This window comes from Vanessa tameamea, chromosome Z, assembly GCF_037043105.1.
Source record: "Vanessa tameamea isolate UH-Manoa-2023 chromosome Z, ilVanTame1 primary haplotype, whole genome shotgun sequence".
Classification (NCBI taxonomy): Eukaryota; Metazoa; Arthropoda; class Insecta; order Lepidoptera; family Nymphalidae; genus Vanessa; species Vanessa tameamea.
Window position 1 is genome coordinate 304298 of NC_087341.1, and position 21562 is coordinate 325859.

The following is a 21562-nucleotide window of genomic DNA, read 5'->3' on the forward strand; positions in this document are numbered from 1 at the left end:
CTTCGGCCGAAACTTAGCTCGTCAAGCAAAGATATCAACTAAACTATGTCAATAAAAAGTGCCCGCAGACAGCCTCGATGTCTGGTACGAGTCGTCGCAGTTGCTACTTTTTATAAATATCTTGGGAAGTTTTCACTGAGCCCATGTATATTAATTATCTGCACAAGTACCGCCCTAGGGCTCTTGCTCTTCCAAAGGGTGCTCTGCCGCACCCGTCTCATACTTTTAATAATGCAAACAGCGAACGCTGTCGTCTTGTACCATTTGAATATTGATTTATTTACATTATTAGTTTTATTGGCGGCTTGAGACGGGAGGAGAAGTGACTATAAAAGGTCTCACCCTCCTTACAAGACGAATCAAATCAAACCAAACGTATCTTATTCGAGTAAACTTTACAATAAAGCATTTTGTCAATATTTAAACTCTACCGTCGTGCGGAATACTTTTTACTAGGTGAGAGGGCTTTTTGTTTTGCAATGAAAGAAATGCTTAATATTTCTTACAGTGCCATTGTCTGTTGGTGGTGGTGACCACTTGCCATCAACCTCTAGCGAGATAGCGAAACTCGCAGAGTATATATATTCATTTAAATTACACGCTGTAAAGGGCCATATAGTTCTATATTAAATGCACAATATATTTAAGGTACTTAATTGGATAAGGATTGCTGTATTGCTTGAAATCGCTTCGAAAATAAGCCATTATTTCTCGTTAAAAGTAAAGGATAAAAATTGTTTTTGTGGGTTATCCCTAAGAGATGGACATGTACTATCGCAGACTTTTTTGAAGACCTTTTTAAGGTGTGCAATACTGCTGTACAGTATTTTGATCTACCTCGTAGGGTTCAGACAGAGTTTAAAATGTAAGCGCAAAAAATGTGTTTATTTACGACATCACTTTAGAAACCTCTAAAATAATCAGTGTTTCTCTACAATATTGTGCATGTATTATACATATAAACCTTCCTCTTGAATCAATCTATCTATTTAAAAAAATCCGCATCAAAATCCGTTGTGTAATTTTAAAGATCGAAGCATACAGACGGACAGACAGCGCTAAGCGACTTTGTTTTATATACTATGTAATGATATGAAACCATAACCGGCTGATATCAACTTAAAGCCAAGACTTGAAATGTGGACGTGACTTCCGTTTCATAACGTAAAGGTGCAAGAAGAAGAACTTTCTTAAATTCTTTAAGAAATTATATTTTTAACAGGGCACTGCCCCTCGCACAAGTTCGATCTCGTTCAATCGTTCGCACTGCAATGCAATAAATGTGGTACTGCAATACTGGTACGATTCTAAAGAGGATTATAGTGAATTGTAGGTATTATTCATTTAAAAGTATTGTTATAAGTTATAAACGTTTTTATAATTTATATTTCTTTTATCCGTCTATTCAATTAATTATCTGCTTAGTATTCTCATTCGGGCCTTTCTGAAGAGTAATAGATAATTGAGCAAATTTGCAAGTTTAAAAGAATCATCGAAATCAGTTCACGACTTTAGTCGTACGAAGTTTCCGCGTAACATACACAAACGTGCTTTGCTAACTTCCGTCTATTCTAACTCAAACTATATACATATATGACTATTGTTTAAAATTGACGAAATATCGTACACCGTGTGTACACACGGGCACGTAGTAGCATTCGTCAAAATATCAAAATAGCAAACCATTCCGTATTTATTCGTGACGGTAATACTTCGAAAGTGAACTGAATGCTATTATTAGACGGCATTGAAAAGGTCCATTCTGTAGGACACTCGCCTGAACGGTTCTGAATGAGGATTTTCATTTATTCCGTTCTTATAGATTTTCGGAGACGAATGAAAAGGACCGCGGGGCGAGTTTATGCGTATTTACAACGAATCCGGAACACTTGATGTCAATAATTTTTCTAGTCGCGATCGCTGATTAAGATAAAGAAAACGATTTAGTTTAAGTATTCTTTACAAAAGTAATTGTAACGCAAGCTGATTTAGTACATAATAAAATATTAAAACAATTTCTTACGATGCTTAATATAGAGATAAAGTTTATTCCGTAAGTATTTTTGTTTGTTTTTCTACTTTGCCTCAGAGTTTTTACAATTTGCGAGATGTCATGTCTCATTTACTCTGAGCTGATTTGATTAACGCTTGAGCCGAAAAATGTATCGGTATTTACCATATAACTGTCGAATGTGGTGTTACGTGGTGTTACGTGGTGTTACGTGGTGTTACGTTCTCGATTGGGTTCCGCTCAAGTTATCTGTCTGCCTGTGCAGGCGACGGAAACACCTTTTATATGTTTCCCATTTATTGGGAATGAATTCTTGAGGCGTTATAAAAAAAATTTATGTTCAACTTTAGCGCAACATTATTATATGTAACTTTTAATCGCAACGTCGTTGACACCAAAAACTATGTATATATTTATAAGTTCTAAACAAAGAATTGTAAATTATTTATTGTTTGTTTCCATCTCGGTACACGTCTCGACTATGAGAGGGTCCCAAGAGTAAATTTACCGAAAGCGTTACCTTCGTATCCAACTCCCACACAAACTCGTCGTATTTACATGAGTTCTCGTCACTTCGTTGAGTATTTTGCTATTTTTGCTAATTAATCTTTGCAGTCGTCTGTCGCCACGGCCAAAATCGGTTCTTTTACGCCAATGGATTCTTGATATTATCTTGATAATGTATATTTCAATTTGATTACATTTAAATATCGATTCTGTGGTACTTATTAACAATAATTGTATGGCATGTAGCTGGATATAATTACTAACTCATAGGTTTTTTAAGCAAAGCAAACGTGACGATTGTTTCATTATCAGACATTATTACACTTGCAAGCGCAAGTGTGGAAGTGGCCTAACAAATGATTTCACGTTGTGGTCGCTTCCTTCGCTTCAGCGCAAAGGTGTCTTACATACATAAGTGAGTTCGCGTGGAGGGAGACGCCAGTTATATCCGGTGCTCATAAATAAAGCAAAACATATTCATGTACAGACGAGTTTTCTATATGTTCAAATATTTTGTGAGAATATGTCATGTAATTTTATACATTTTATCCTCTTTATCAATACACGTTGCCGTCGCTAATATCGAGAGTTTTATTCGTCCAAGAGATTTTCTAATTTGCGTAAAGTGAACTAGCGAAATGTTGGACTTACGTCTATCTAGAATCGATTTTCTATGAATCGGTAATTTATGTATACATCCGTCGAAATAAAAAAATATTTGCTCACTAAAGCATCATTTGCCAGCCTTAAGATGTTCAGTAATATACACTAAATTCTAAATTATCTCATAAGTCGAGTCGTATTCAAATCTTTCTGCACTTCCAATTAATTTTATGAAATGAAAAATTACAGACAAATCGTCCAATTAAAAAATCTCTCGACTCTTATTGTGAAGCGTTACGTCCGGCGCCATTATGACCTATCAAGCGTTTTGTACTAAATAACTGTTCGGAATGAATGCGCTCCGCCACCTGCCTTTCGCGTCGCGAAATATTTGCCACGCGACTTCTTAGATTTGTGTAATATGCCTGACATACTAACCCCGCATAGCGAACTCATAATTAAAGCTGTTCGGAACTCATTAACTTAAACTATATAAACGTAGGTTACAACAAACATGCCAAAGTGAATAAATTAGAAGGAGAAAAACGCCTAATGAGTTGGCTCGTAACGAGCCCCGGAAGTGGAGGAGTTTTAAGCTTTATGTCCTGTGGGGGAGAGTTGAGAACTGTTTGCATGTCGACAGATACGAGCTTCCAGCCGTTCTTCAACTACGTGGACATGCGCGCCCTTCTCGAGAACTTCTGCGTGTACCACGTGAACGCTCCGGGCCAGGAAGAAGGGGCCCCGACTCTGCCCGAAGAGTGAGTACTACCTGCTAATTTTATTACATCTACATGTTATGTTACAGCTTCGCGCTTTGCGTTTTTAAAAGGTATGCTCATGGGAAACAACGACATTATTTTTGTGTGTGGGCATTATATTGTAACACATAAGACATATATTTTATTCTAATATAATACGCGGGGGAACTGCACGGACAGGCAGCGGAAGACAGAATATTTGTTAAAGCTATCGAACAACGCTATTATTCGAATGATCGTTCACGTGGCCGTGCGTGCGAACTTCCCTCGCGTATTCTTCCTATTCAGGAAATTTCCGAGTCTGAAGCCGCCCCTGCTTGTTATGTTCTCGCACATAGTCTCTCCAAGGCTTATTGTTTACTCTAAGCTATGCAGTCCTCGTCCTTAACGGTGCGTGTTCCAATTATGATCATTACAGAAACACGTGACGTGACGTCTACCAGATTTGATTTGATTTATGTGTCTGAATTATCCCTCAATTGAATTGATCAAGAACGGTACTGTGAATACGGCACCAGTACTGTCCGCGCGATATTAATATTATAGAAATCAGAAGGTTGTGTGAAAAAAAAAGAGTCGAGAAATAAAAATCGTGTAATAAATTCCCTCGAACTGCAAAGTGATTGGACGTCTGGTAACGAGACTGGCACGAGGCATTTTATCTCGTTGCAAACAAACAATATTCGCATATATTCACCAACAAAAACTTCTACGTCGTTTTCGCTCACGGGACGCTCGCCTCTCTCGTGCGAGCTACGTGACGTGTAATATTTAAATTGCCTTCAGTACCAAATATTTTTTGTCTTTAATGATATAGTAAAGTGGAATATATCATAACTTTTATTATATAACTAGACTTGTGACGTCAGCGTCTTGATCCGTTTCACTTTGCGGCAAAAACAAGCAATTATAAAGTTTTAAAGTTAAAGTATATTTAATGAGGTAGGTATTTCAGAATTGTTTCTTTATTGGAGCAGTAACACTGTTTTCGTTCTTTCTATTGCGACTCCATAGTTACAGTAACGACGAAAGTTTCCCGTGACATCTAATTAACTGAGGTGTCCCTCGTCCGCAGTCGCCAGCTCCTAATGACGTATCGTAATACCTTTGACTGTCATTAGACGACGTTTCTAAAGGATCGGATTTGTACGAAACTTACTATTTTATAAAATATGAATATTAAGACTTTTTAATTCTATTCCAAACGTTTTAAAACTAAATGTGTCGGTGACTACTTTACCGAACCGATAATCCGCGGTAATTACGAGCTCGTGAGGACTCCCTCCAATACGAGGAGCGAGATAGTTTCACAATAACCACAACTTCTCCGTGTCGTCAATTTATATCAAATTATATCAAAAACTTTTCATCGTTCCGTTCAATTAGTCCCCCTTGAAGTGTTATCGAACAGCGCTGTAGAATTTAATACTTAGCCCGAGCTCAGTCTTGTGTACTGGGTTAAATCTGAGCCGACGAACAGTACTTAGTCGTTGTGTAAACTACGACGAAAATATGCAATGCCTTGTATTCATATTGATACTGCAATACCTCGGCTTGTTTGACCTGTAGTCGTAACGCGTGGACAGTTTGTTAGCAATTCATAATAAGTCATATACCCCGCCAGCTCTGCCCGTCGCGACCTCGCCCGCAAAAACTAAACCAAAATATCATTGTAATTTCAAAGATTTTATCAATAAATTTATCTAATTTTATAAATAATCTCTCTCTCTCAGCGGGTCCTAAATTAAGTCTGTGACGTTGCCTGAAAATTAAAACATCAAAAATATCCGAGGACAACACGACTGAAGATATGATTAACTAAGAAGATAAACTTGATGCTCGAATGAATAAAATTGAATAAAAAAAGACAAGCTTGAATTCGAATTAAAGAATAAAATAAATGCAAATAAAGATGATATTAAGATATTTTTTCTAAATCTGTTTTTATATGTATCTTCTAGGACGAAGAAAACGATGTCAGGAGAAGTCGTTATTGTATACAAAGCACCGGTTTGATTTCGCGTCGTTTAGCGCACTCGCGCGCTTGCTAGCGCTGCACTTCGATGCATCTCGCCGAGGCAAGGTTTCTGATCATAGTTTAGTTCTTGCGTCTCTCTCACGTTGCAACGTGGTAGTCCCAGACTCGTGCTGTAGTTGAATGCTCAGAGGCGATGAGGATAGTTAGCGTGTACTGGAGATAGGACTTTAAGTTGACTCTTAGCTCATCAGAGCCATTCCAGTCACGTGATTTTATTATCGTCTAATTATTCCCGAATATATATTTGTTTAAAATATTGTATGTACCATACAGCCTGCTAGCCGCGCGCGTTTCTATCTCTTCCTTTTGCTTAAAAAACTCCTTAATTCAAAATTCAAGGCCTTATTTTGTAAAGCCTATGTATCATAACGCACCATAAGAAATATAACGTCAAAACATGTTTTTCGCCAATGTTTAGTCTATCAGAGGTCAATTACTATATTGTTGGTCTAATTCTCTTCTAAAGCTGCTATTATATATGGACTCTTTATGATTTAGTCACCTTTAACAGACGACAGTCCGCTACGTGTTGATGATATCCGATTGCCGACCTCGATAAACAGTCAGGATAAAGAGAGAGCACCAGCATTTGCGCACTCACTTGACCATATCAACTGCTCAATTCGATAAAGTCTCATTATATTATTATCGTGACTTACGATATCAAAAGTACTAAAATATAACCAAATTAAATATAATAGAAAAAATTTACCAATTAAAAACGTTAATTTGGTATCAAGCTCAAAACTTGACTCGACGATGTAGAATCTATTTGAAATAAAATCGAAAGCTATGTTCACAGTATTCAACTTTGTAGCTGTCCCGTTCATCAATCGCTGTTTTAAAAGGGAAACGGTTAATTAAAAATATTCTGAAATATGAAGCTCATCCGGTTTTATCGCAGGACCCTGTCCTGACAGTCAAAGGCAATCGTGTTATCTGCCTGAGCTCAACTTTAATGCGGAATATTGAATCTCACGTAAAGCTAAAATTAAATCACCTGGCGTTTTTCAGTGAGGTGATCGACGTAGTGAGAGAGAGAAGACTCGTCGGAAGCAAATGATAACTTTTGTTATTATTCTGTAACAAAAGTTATATAGTGCAAACCTTAAACATCGTTATACATTACTATATTAATTATTCACGTAACAATTATTTCGTTTACATCAAGTGTCAACTAAATTAGTTTAGCTCGAGTTCGGAAATTTGCCTTTTGTTAAAATTTAATCTCATCACACCAAATATTTAATTGTTGAAGTTGCTTCACTCGAGAAGTAATGAAATTGGAGCTACGTAAATCACAAAAATCCTCAAAGATAGCGTCTGCTGTAGGCATATTGTCTCGCTGTTTGTCAGAACTTTCCCGCCTCGTCGAGACAATGACGAGCACAATGAGCGTATGCGAGCAATTATTCATCCTGATCGCCAGACCCTTTCAGCGACTCCACCAATGGCGGAGAGGAAGGCCATTCAATGGCAGATAACTCTGACGCGAGCGCAAAGTTGTTAAAACCTTTATATGCATTTATAGTTCTGTCAGTTCGAGGAAGATTTCACTGTAGATCGAGTCGCTGGCCGCAGCCGAGGTATTTAAAAGTCGTGATAACAACTCAAATACTAACGAAGAGTAACCGACTTCCGAGGCGGCGCGGTGAAGCTTGACAAACTAATTTAGTGAACTTTTCAAGAGAGCATGTTTACGAGAATACTCATTATGCAGAATACTCGCACGCCACGTGTGAAGTTCTCGACGCCGTCTGTCGGTTTGTCTACTTCGTTTGACAAAGTTCACGAAACTTTGGTGTCGGTGGGATACGAATGCGTCACCTGCAACGCTCTTTTAAACTATAAACTTAATATTAGAAATACGACAGATGTCTCCTAATACGTATCGTGCGGGTAAAACAAGCTCACAGGAACGTTCGTTTTAGAATAATTAGTATTCGATTTTCTTGTAACCATTTATATTTAACGGCAACTTCTATGTAAACATCGTATGTTGTTCTGAACTACTTATTTAGAATACATAAAACGATTGTTTTAACTTTTATAGTTTTACGTATGGTGCAGATAAAGTAACGTAGTAAATTTTTTATAGATCGCAAAATTAACACATATAAAAAAAAAATTATAATAATTGATCATCATAGTCCATAGAGTCTGATATTTGTAACTTAGATATTTTATTTTAATGAAAATAAAAGGACTGTGTTTCTGATAATTATAAATATTTATTGCTGAATTAACTGAACTTGGGTTATTTATCGACATCTTTTTGCAACCCTAATATCAATCCGTTAATATATGAGATACGCTTATACTCGAGTTGCGGTGAAGCGACTCGTATGGGAAAGTTGCGTTGCGACGAGTAATTAATATTAATCCAAAAACGCAGCGCGGTGCCACAAGCCAGTCGACAAGAAAAATAAATATGAATGCATGATATGTACGTGACAGCGATTATTTTAACATGAGTAGTCGATCCGTATGTCACTGTAGGTTTACAGCTTAGTGCTACAGGATCCTACGTCTTATCTGGAAGCAATCAAACTTCTCAAGTGGATGAACGTCCAGTTACTAGAATTTGAGAATAATTTGTCGTCGACTGCAATTGAGATGATTCAACCTCGACATACATCTCGCTGTAAAGCTGCCTATTAAAAAACTGGTTTGGCTTACGAAAACCTTTTCAAACACAAATAAGAGACGATCATTAAATATCGGCTAATTAATAGTTTTTGTTATTTTATTGTGATTATATTCGGCCAAACTTTAATCTTTTGACCGTTTGTTCATCGGTTCGCCATTCGTGAATCAATTTTGATCTTTCCTTTTATTCAGTCGGTTTTATATTATTTTTATTATATGGGCCGAGCATGGGCCACCTGATGGTAAGTGGTCATCACCGCCCATAGCCCATAGCATTGTAATAATATTAATCATTCCTTATATCGCCAATGCGCCACCAACCTTGGGAACTAAGATGTTATGTCCCTTGTGCATATAGTTACACTGGCTCACTCAACCTTCAAACCGGAACACAACAATACTGAGTACTGTTTGGCGGTATGATGTCTGACGAGTGGGTGGTACCTACCCAGACGGGATTGCACAAGGCCCTATCAGCAAGTTAAGTTCTATATGAGAATTAAAACCATTTAAAAAACACACCACAGGAGTTGTATAGGAATATAGAACTAGTGGATTCGTCACTTGTCACGAGTACCTCAACTTACATATAGCAAGTATAGCAAGTATAGACATAAATAGTTTTAAGTTAGTGAATAAGGACAAACTTACATCACGACTCAAAATTATATAATTAGTTTCAAGTCGCAGCTGTTTAGAGCTATGACTTAATAAGTTATTGCGCGTGGATGTCGAAGCTGGTACTTATATATTCATATATACGGCATATACAAACGTATGTTCGTACATAAGTGAATCTAAGCGAAGGATGCTTTTTCAAATCCGAACAATGATTTTTCCATCTTGTGCTCGGCTATGACGAAAGACATGTCGAGAATACCGACGTGTAGTCTAAGAAATATTGAATAATTACGCTAACCAGCATGTGAGCCTGCACGTTTAAATTTAGAATCCTTCTTGGTAGAAAACAAAACCCTATAAGAAGCCTACTTTAAGGGATTGTTTAGAATTGACTTTCAAATAGAACACTTAATTCTAAAATGTCCCTTACATTTAAAAATTGACAAAATGTTACAATACGAACAATAAATAACTTAACATCCTATGTGGAGTGGTTCCCAGAACACTGTGACGCGGCGTGATGATTTAAACCAAATTAGGCAGAATTACAAAAGATCCCAGCTAAATATTTACAACTTATTTCTTATTTTAGATTTTAGTGTGTGTGCGTCTGTCAAATTGCCTCTATTCCTGATACTGTACATTTCTGTGCAATTCATTTACACTAATATGACTTCTGATTCTCAAGCAGCATTACAACGGCAGTATATTAATAATTGAAGAGAACTGTCGCTTTAACTGTTTCTCACATTGGCCTCACTTATTTTCTTACATGTGATAGTTTGATATTGTCTCGTAACTTGAAAATGAGAACACTTCACCATTTTATTTTAACAGAATCTACGTGCTCCGGTGTGTGCTTGTAAGGGCCCTGGGGTTTGTGATTCATAGGATCTTAGGTTAGAGGTATGAGACGATGAATACTTCCGCGGTAGTTTTGTCCTAAGGGTTTGTGATTTCTTAATATATTCATTAAACGATTTCTCCATTAATAACACATAAATAAATTCACATAGTTAATACAATACCGTTGAAGCTGCTCTGCCCCATACAGTAGCAGAACATAAACGTTTTTTATCGTGTCTATTTTTAGCACTAATTTTAAAAGCTATTGCGCTAGTCCAGATAAATCACAAAGAATAATCTTTAAAGCCCGAGGATTAACCTGGAAATTTTATTCCTACTCTGAAATTTAAAAAATTGATGAAAGCGAGTATTTACAAAACTTTATCATATAAAAAATACATACTACTATACTACTATAGCCTACTACTTCGTTGATTCTTTAAATGTAATAGCCTTAGCCATATAAGCGTACGTTTTGGATAAAACACTGTCATAGCCATTGTGTATAATATATGTATATATATAAACTCACCTCGTTTGGTGCTCTACCTACTAGTGAAATCCGCGTCAGAATCTGTCGATTGGGTCAGAAGAATTTAGCGGAAAATGCAGACAAACGCAGAAATCGACATTGTTTTATATTGCTTACAGATTAAATATTATTTATTTTAATATTTTTATTTAAACCGTTTTAAATCTCTGATGGTAAGCGATTGGTTTATATTCTACCGTCAACCAACTTTTGATGTCTTAGTTTAGCTGGCGGATGTACCGCCGACAGGCTGCATGATACTACAATCAGTCTAAAGGAAGCTGAAGGCTCGGAGCTGATTATAAATAAAATTACTCGCTAATACCCATTCTATGAATTTGAAACTTGAATACAACTGGGTGAACATTTTACAGTTGACCGACTGTTGAATATTACACGCGCTACACGTGCGACGTGGCGACGCACTGAGCACGTTACATTACATTACCAGTTTGAGCGTCGGCCTGTCGCGCACTATCCACAACCGCTCGCTTCATTCTGCTATTATGAAATTCAGATTCAAATTTAAAATATTTATGAAGTACATTAACTTAATTGGCGTAAACAATCTACCCGCGTTAAATCAGGAAAAAATATCTCATACATTTTACAACATTATATGTATTTGTCTTTCGATCTATAGGAGATCAAAGTATGTTACAATCTAAAAAGTATTCTATCTGACATAACATAAACAGTACATCATACATTAGCACAAAAATGTAGTTAAATCACAATATAATACCAACCGATCAAATTGTTATTAGGTTGATTTGAGTTGAGTTAACCCCCAAATTATTTAAATCAAATCTCGACAAGTGTGTTCGAGTACATAGTAGCTTATTTTTTATTACGTGCGCGTTCAATTCGCGAATGTCATAAAAGTACGAGGTATCGAATACGAATTTGTGACGTGCTCGTATTCGATACATCACAAGATATCAGCATATATAATATCGGAAACCATGTACAAAATTCAGTCGAGTAGCTTACCACGATTGTAACACAACCGCGTTCATCCTGCTGACCACAGCGTACAATCTCGCAGACTAGCCATTCAAGCGCAGAAGATATTTAGTGAACAAAGATTTGTTCTGTATTCCCTCATACACAAAACCCGAAGCGACCGTCGAGTCCGGCTTGAGTTTGCTTTCAGAGCAGACGAAGCGTGACACTACTAAATTACTTACTCAAGGTTTTATTGTAAATCTATATAATCCCAAGAACTCCGGAGCTGCAGCCTGTATGAACTATATCACAAATTTAACAAGATTTTAGTACAACATCATGTCATCACCGCGATTGGGCGCACTAGAGACAGACAGATATCTCCTAATACAGTTAAATTTACGAAACAGCAACTGGACGGAGTCGTTGAATTTTAAATTTCAGTCGTAACCTGCTCCGTTCTGATACTTTAACGTTTGCCAATATTTTACTTTTAACGTTCTTATTGCGCGCCGGCGGAGTGGACATTTTGTAATGTCGAGTATGCTTGATTATTTTACGATCATTTTAATTAATTTTATTGGCAATTTTTTTGGACATTATATTTATGTATTTGTAACTTCGTAGAAATTAATAGTTTTATTTTAGAATAAAAGTATCACAGTCTTATGATATGTATTTTTCCATTATCCAATAGCGGGATGTAATACAACCTTTATATGTGCGTATATGTACCACCAGTTTACACCAATCAACGAATTGGTCGTTGAGTAAATCTGTAGCGCGCAAATGTTCTTTGTAACTTTGTAATCTTCTGGCTGGCGGCGCTGAAAGCGATGATTCCATCCTACTCCCACGGATATCAAGCACAGATTCTGAAACTATGCCACATGCAGTGACAGAGTGTGTCCACTGCCAAACTATATCCCGCAGAAGCGGGCGCTTCGGAGTCGTGTGCGCGACAAGCCTTAACCATCGCAATATATTTAAAAGGTTAATGTGGTCCAAGTCCAGTGTTTGCTTTCAACAAACATTAGAGCTAGAAGTGCGCATATTCCGAAGCTATTTCGTGCCAATTCCTCAAATAAAATTTTATACTTAATTTAAGACGTTTTAGTTGATTTATGGTAAGACTCTTTTTATTAGTATTTTATCAAAGTAAATAAATGTACAATTTTGGAGACCACCTTTCCACTGGCAGCTTGGCATGCGCGCCGCGTGCGATGGCTGCGTAGATGTTAGGTAGGTATCTTTCCCGCTGACCAACTGTAATTCATTAAATAATGGATTGTATCGGATGTATTATTCATTATCGGTACAAAAACTTTTCGTGTTTTTCAACGAAGTGATCGTTTTGTTCGGAGCGCGAAATGTTTTCGGTAATTTAGGCCGTATGTCCTTGAGATCGCGAACGAGTCGGGGCGTGATACTAGTATTGATTTCTTTAAAGGCAGGCGCTGTCGACCAACGCACCACGCAAATAATGTTATGTACAATTAAGGCTATCGCTTACCCTAATTTACTTCGTAGCTTTAAACGTATCTAATTCCGTTTTGAATGATTTTGTTACTTTTTATTTGATTCCATATTCATCGGCGACTTTATTTTCCAAACACATTCACGAGCTTAACGTTATAAACAAAATCAAAAATTATAAAGGTTTAACAAACTGCAATAGTCGATTGAAGTGAAATACAACAGGCCATGATTTATCGGTGGGAGTCGATAGCGTGTTTTACGTTCGGGCCCCGGATCCACTCGGCGATCGATGTTAACTTTATTTGTAAATTTGCACACAATCCAGTGTGCGAAGCGCACATTGCGAATATTTCGACTCAGTGAATCAGGCTTAATGCTAAAACGATCTCAATATTAACTCGAACACGGCACTTTTTATTAGTCTGCAAAAATAAAATTGATTTTCATAGCGAAACTGAAATCTTCGTTTGAATGCATTTAAGTATTATTTCAATACACATCGACGTTAAGGCGGGGTTCAGAATGCGAAACATAGCCAGCACATAAGATAAGAAGTTTTCACTAAAAAAAAACCTTTTCCTCTAACTACGATACTTAAATAAAACTTTTCCACGGTTATATGAATTATAATAATATTCTCTACTGAGGAAGGTGAACACGACGAAGAAGAACTATATGAAAACGAGAATATTAAAATGGTAGTGTTTTGAAATCGACTGAACGTTTAATATTAAAGTCGTCTAAATATTGAGCGACTCGTATCAAACTTCTATATTAAATAAGATGGCTCTTGAGTGGAGTGTAGTGACACTCGAAGGTGTCTTCGTCGCTGCACAAAGGATTCAGACAGTTTGACCAAAGAGCTCGGGTATTTATTTACAAAAGTCTTAATGAGGGAATGAATATTTCATTTTTCTTACACTTCTATAAATATCAAACTGATTTTTATAACCTCTGTGACTGAGTTTATTATGTACATTTATTATTTGAATTATCTTAGTTTGCAAACTAGTCATTAACGTTCCTTTAAATTTATTAAACAAAAACAATAATACGCAGTATAAGAATAGAAATAAATGGTGCTGGTTTTTTTATTTAAAGGCATGCATGTGTCACTTGAAGTTACACTCTCCGGGCGGACCGAGACGTTTCTATTTTAGTTCCACAGTGTTCTACAGCGTGCCTAATAAATAAAAGATTACTCTTGTATTGAGATATTGTAAACCTCACTGCACACGGTAACAGCGTCGAGCAACGAGGCTCAATTAGCTCGATGTCATTCCAACTCCACTGAAAACTCATCTTCATCAGAAGTATTTAGATTCATAAAATTTTCTGTAACATTAAATTCTTCAGGGTTCGTAAAATCAGCGCTCCACGGCGGCGGCGTGCTTCGCTGCCGAGCTATCTTGCTTGAATATTATGTTTTACTAGCTAGTCTGAATTGTATTTAATCTTTATCTTTTTATTATTCAAAATTATTTCATCAGACGACAATTCATTAACTCCTAAAGTTAATGCAAATAACAGTTTTTATACATTTTGACTTATTATATTAAATTAATGACAACTTGTGTCCAAAACTACCCGAACAAAGGTTGAGCACATCGCTCAGTACGAGGACCCCGGTGACCGACTCGGAACATGTGTGCGTTAAGACGCCGCGGACATGAAACTAATGAAGTTGAGTTTACATTGAGCCACTGACGAGGTCATTGTTAGCTTCTCCCCTCGACAAATATCTTGTAATCGTTAATTATATTGTTTATTATTTCGAAACTATCACCTATTAGACAACTCGGTTTCTTTGATAAAACGAAAAAAAAAGCTTCAGACTTAACCTTCACAACAATGTCAATACTCCGATTCACATCAGAGCTATAAAATATTTAAATAATAAGCCGATCAAGTTAGCCCGAAAAGTTGGGTCCATAGAATAAATGTATTGTACCGACACGAAACAATTGCCATTGGTGATGTACGTGTACGCCGAGGTTCTGATGAGTTACGCACAAAGCCACATTATTTTCATTAGTTCAATTTACTAAAATTATATTCGAATGTAATTATATTGCACATGCGTCACTATTAGGTCATTTTGGATTTTGGATTGAATGGATTGGATCATGTCATTTATTAATAATAATATTCAATGAAAATCAACGAATATGAATAGGTATTACGCTTTACTTCTGTATAATCTTGTGTGAAATATTATGTATCGTCCAGTTGTCACGACGAAGCATTCGCTTTATAAACTATACACAACTCAGCTGCGTTAAATAATATAAAGAACCTATTATACTCAATAGTCTAAGTATACTTAGAAATAATAACTTTGTTCCCGCAGGTGCAGCTGAATAAGATAAATCAAGTGTGATTCGCAATGAACCGCACGTGATGTTCGATCGCACGTCGTAACTTAATAACAACCAGTTGTTTTACTAAGGCATTGCGCTCGATTGCATCTAACACTGATAACGATATACCGCTGCAGCTGTATCAATATTATGACGTTGATTGTAGTTGAAATGCGATCCCGTAATTAATAATATTGTTGCTTGCTGCCCGCTCGTGGATAGGGTGGGTCAAACTGCCGACTATTTATAAGTACGGGTTGGTGAATACCCATAAATAAATATAATAATAGTGTTGACGAACAAAGTCATCTGTGCTTTTCCGTTACAGCGTTTCAAATTTGTAAAAATAACGGTACTATGTTAACTGATCTTATCTAGTTCTCGGGACAAAATCGCCAACCGTCGGAGTATCGGGGCTAAAGGTTCGTCTTAAAATTTTTAATTGTGTTTATAATTTTTTTTAACATTAAACTAATAACTAAGTAAATAGATCTGGAACACTTTCAACCGAGAACGCAGCGCTTTTAGTCACGGTATTTAATGTTTCTTAGGGTACTGAAGTAAGAGGCTTCGCCCGCGTGTATATTATCTCTTTCCCTGGGTTTTCATCGAATTCGGTTTAATAGTTTAACCGCGAAAGCGTAACTGATACACAGAATTACTTTCGCATTTATGTTATGACTATAGATTAGCTCGCCCACTCCATAATCACTATATCTGTTTAAATTTGTACGAAATGTTCGACGGCAGTGGAAAGTTGATAACACTAAACCAATGGTCATCATAATCAAAGCGAATCAAACGAGCGTTTCAGACTCTCGAATGTATAATCAAAAACATATTTTCTTATGTTTCTCTTTAATTTTTGTTCTCATAATTTGCCACCGGCGAATTATTCAGAGAGATTAATAGAACATTTAAAATTTTAATGACCATTTAAGCACTTTCGCGTACGCAAACTGAGGACACCAATCCCTCCGACTGGAGCCGTCCCCTCGGGTTAATCGCTTTCAGTCTAGCCTTGAACGGTTAATTCAAGGTAATCTGTATTTTAAAACTTAAATAATTAAGCAGAACAAATCTTGTTCCATAAATATTATACTAATAATGAATTAAAATGGTACCAAAATATTCATAAGGATATAAATAATTTCTTTAATATGTCTGATATATTTGACCTCCTAATAATTATGACCTGCCAACTATATTTCAGCTACAGCGTACCTTAAAACTGTGCAGAAGCTCACTATATTTACTCTCATTGTCAGATAGCACACAGATCAGACCCGACACGACCAGGAATATTCGGGTACGTAGTACATCCTCGTGGAAATTCCTTGGTTTAGAATTGGAAACCTTATGATATGAGGAGGAGATCTTATTATCTGCAGTCTTATAAACCAGCCACTCGACCGGAGAGACGCTGACAGCAGTCCGAAACTTATGTAAAAAATATTACGCCAGTAATTTTTTCAGATTCATGGACTTAGTTTCAATCGTTCCCGTAGCCCGCACCTTGCCCCAGTTCCAGACCATTATCATTGTTTTTCAACCTCATACTTTGTTTTATATTTTATCTAACAGTTACTAAATGATTACTAAATGTTTCATTGAGACGATCCGATACCTCCATTTGATTTTAGGTTTCCAAAATATATGGTATGATTTCTTCTGTTGCACAAATCGTCATCGATTGATTTCATTTGCTATACCTTAATTGTATAAATTAACGAACCTTTTTATGTTTTTACATTTGCTGCTTTTACGAATGCTTATATTACTCCAGTCAAGCGTAGAAACAATATTGTGTTTAGATAAATAAGTATATTAGTGAATAATATGAGTCAGGCGCGCTTCCTCCGACAAGTACGGTCTCGGAATGCAATAAAGTCGCTAATCTCTCTCGTTATCCAATTCCGTCCTCCTACCTCGGAGAGTATTAACCCAACCCTAGTAGACTAATCATATCTCTTCAACGTCATCGTTATTGTTTATGATTAAATTCACTCGGTATTTAAATATTAGATTCTCGCCAGTGCCTTCGAAAAATCCCTTTTTCAACCATTTTTTCAACCATGCTAAAAAAAATTTCGAGCATGTTCAGTGTCTTTCCCAAAAAGAGGAATGTATCGGCCCATTAATGTTCCACACGAATAAAAGTCTCTTAAAGCGAAGAGTTGAAACTCATTCCACTAGACTACTCGAGTAAGTTTTGACGGATAAATATTTAGCCGAATCTAATCCTACACACTCCGCTATCCTAACAATTTTTGTCATAAAACTATTTTTTTATGACCGTTATTATTAGTCATGGATACCAATTTTAATTTTCGAAATGAGATCAGACGGCAACACTACCTGATCACGAGTAAATATCACAAGTGGGAATCGATCATTCGGCGACATGTCGAGGACCGATCTGCGGTTCTCGGTTTACTTTTGGTTCTAACATCGAATCTGGTATATTTACCGTAGAAATCTGAATCGAGTGTCAAAGGTTACTAATTTCCCGCGAGAGACGCCGCAAATAATGCTCCGAAATGTCCCTTAGCTAAAAACATATGCACGGATCGACGACTAATATCATTTGGTATCATATGATCTATGTATGCTTACGCTTCATTTGTAAGTAGTAACTCAGCCGTGAATTATAGTTGGTACGTTTGATCCTTGTATAGTCAGTGACATCCCGTTAACGTCCCGGTTCCCTGTTAAAGACCTGCCCACCGTCTTTAAGACAGGTTTCGCGGGCGGGTGTTTATTTGCCCCAATGAAACTCAAAACTCCGCTCGCCCGAATTGGAGTTGTCTAGGTCTTAGTACGATATTACAGTCTTACATTTAATAGCAGATATTTTAATTTATTATTTACTTTTAACTGCGCGAAACCACGGGATGCGTGAGTGGTATGTGTATTTATTGGTCTCCTGGTCCTCAACCATCGACCCGACATACCGATATCTCTAACTACTATAAAAATAATACATTAAATACTAATACACTTATAGTATGTCCGACTAACTCTCGAAGAAATTCACATCAGATTAAAATCTTGAAGAAAGCTTAGTACAATATTAACAAACCGATTCAGCAAACCCCTCGATAATGCTTCGGAACCTATTAAATGGGCATTACGCGCTTTAAGTCTCTTTACTGAATTGTTATGATGGAAATATGACCGTATATTGCCGTGTACTCGTAATCCTCGTCGACGTTTCCTTTACTTGCAATATTATTACAAAATAAAACCAAAAATATTTTACGAACTTCTACGAAAATGTCTACGATATACATACAGACATAATATCATAAAACAAAAGGCCTCCCGCCGCATCTGTCGGACTGTCTGAACGCGATAACCTCAAAAACTACCGAACGAATTTATATACGGTTTTCACCAATGGTCCATGTAGCTGGTTCAGGTGTGATGGCAGGATTGTTGAAGAAATGAAAATGTAGTGACGAACCGTAGAGGTTCACGATAACAATCTGCCTCGCGGTGCCTGCGCTGAGTAAAGACTGCGATTTAAATAGACAGATAACCATTTCATGACACTCCTGAAAGTTAAACTAAATGACATGTGTTTTTTAAACGTTCGTGTTACATACATTCTGAACAAGTAAGTTAAAAATAAGCAAAATTAGAAAAGCTTGAGTAATAAATCAATGTGTTGTTTACGTGTTTGTTGCTAAGTGACAACGCAATAAAAGTATACTGCAGAATACTTTTAATTGTAATTGCTGAGGTTTGAGCGAGACAGTGATATGATTACCTCAGGGTAGAACGAGATAGATGTGTTGTAGGATAAATATATAGGACAAACCTTCTCAGTACCGTATGTAAGCGGAAAGAAGGAGTTACACGTTTATATTTATTTCTTGTATTAATAATATGTATACCAGCTTCTAAGGAATATTTTTGTTTATTCTTCTGTATCACAAACATTACATTATCAAAAATATATTATGAAGCAGCAGTTTATACACCTATTTCTTTAAATTTATCATGTAATGCTGTCCAAGAACTCATGTTGTAAATAGTATGAGACATAATTTTGCAGAATAAATACTATTTCAATATCTGCTGTATTACCCCATAACAACATTCCATATGACATAAGACTGTGATATTTACTAAAATAAAATACCCTAGCAGTACTTATCTCTATGAGTTTCCGAATTGTTTTGATTCGGAACTAGCACTGTAAGAAAAATTAACCATCCCCTTCTCTAATGCGCCACCAATATTTGGAAGGATTGTGTGGCGGTATAGAATAAGCCCAGGTAGGCACTTGCTTGGGCAACATTGCACCGATCTCTGTAATAATGCTCAGAATACACCGCCGTTCATATAACATGGCTACGCAGACTACGTATTGATTTATAATATCGCTTTCATCTAAATCTAAGTAATAATAGTAATAAATTTACTTTGAACCCGTTTCATGCATCCAGATATCAAATATAATATTAATAAGTATTAAAACTAAGACTATCAATTGTTCGTACATACCATAAAATGTCTGAGGTGAGCTTAATGTAATGAGATATATTTTTCCTTTTTAGTGTGAATTTTGTACTTATTGAATAATTGATTCAAAAAATTTAAAACACGTGCTATTTGAATAAAATAAAAGCATTCTATTAATAATCGTATCGTAATACGAGTGTTATCGAGAGAGTTTTGGACTTGTACCGATTTATAACGTGCAAGGATTGCATGTGCGTCGGTCGTCAACGGACGTTGGCTGCAGCTCAATACATCGCGTAACTTATTACGTCCAACGACCTCGCACAACACTCACGACCCGCACACTACATGCCTTTCTGCGAAGGTCCTGACTCTCGCCAATGACTACCCGTTCCATGTCATAATGACTTATTACATTTTTAATTCGATCCTTTTTCTTTTAACAGTGTTTGTTAGATGTTTAATAATCACTCGATCACAACGAGATGAATACTTGTCATCCTTTATAGTCTGATATCGAGATCAACGTACAGATACATGTGTATTTCTTTTCAGAATAAATCTTAGAAAGCAGATTGCATAATTGAAATATTTCATACTGCCGATTATGTGGCGTACCTACCATCACAATAAACCAAAGATCTATTTAAGTACGCTAAATCCGGATCACTGTGACCAGTTGAAGTTCTCGACAAAAAGGATTTTGCTGACATACCAATTTCAAAACAATCTAGAAAAACGAGAGTTAAGGTGTAAGGACTACCTTCAATTCAATAATAAAAGTAAATGCATCTTATGTAGTATATAGTATTAGTAGTTATATAATAATTGTATCCTCAGTAGTGTTTCTCGGCAGGAGGGAACGCTGCTAATGAAGCTATGATCCTACGTTTCTACATTTTTCTGCAGAAGGGATTTGTGCACTTTATAACCTGAGCTGTATAAAAATAATGATAATGTAAATTTAAATATATATTTGACTAGTTTTTGCCAACGGCTTCGGTCGCGTTTTTATTTTTTCTAAATTTCAAATTTTGATTAAATTCTTTGTTACTTTAAGTAGTAATATCAATAGAAATAGTATACATAATATTAGTACATAGTACATTATGTTATTGAAGTGCGTTAAACCGTAAAAGATTATTTCAGATTTTTCGTTCTTACTCGGTAATAGGAGCGGATTAAATTTGTAACTTCTATTAACCGATTGCACAGAATATGTACGATCACCTCCAGGCCTTGTCGTTGAACCCACCATAAAATAAAACCTGCTTTCTTTAGTAAGGTTGTGCTAGTTGAGTATAACGATGGTATTACAAAGAGTTATATCCCCAACGACACGGAATCTGACAACAGATATATTACACCTCAGGAGCGCAACTCTTTCAACCATTCATTTAGGTGAACGTACTTTAATATCACATTTAACCTCCCCTGAAAATATATTCACGCTCAGGTTTTTTATCACGTTTTGAAGTTTACCGTATGAAATTAACGTTGGCGGAATTATGCGCGGCCTCGATAACCGATTGGAAGCTCATTTATAAGGATTACTAATGTGACGTCACAGATCGGCCGTCGTGCATGATTTTAACTCTTTCGGTAAAATAACAGTTGTATTGAGGTTCAGTGTATTTAATAAAAACTCAATTATTATTATTTCGTACATCTAATGATACGAAGCATGAGAGAGTGCTTTTTAATATGGCTCTTAAACATATTAAAATTGTTTTATGT

At 36.3% G+C, this 21562-nt stretch overlaps 1 protein-coding gene across 4 annotated transcripts in view; it reads left to right on the top strand.

Moving 5' to 3' along the window:
• Nucleotides 1–21562, top strand: part of LOC113403975 (protein NDRG3) — a 72285-nt gene that overhangs the window by 38019 nt on the left and 12704 nt on the right. For all 4 annotated transcript variants that reach the window (XM_026644681.2, XM_026644679.2, XM_064220536.1 and 1 more), the window contains one exon: nucleotides 3765–3882. In XM_026644681.2, coding sequence (XP_026500466.2) covers nucleotides 3765–3882 — 118 coding nt within the window. The remainder of the gene's footprint in view (nucleotides 1–3764; nucleotides 3883–21562) is intronic.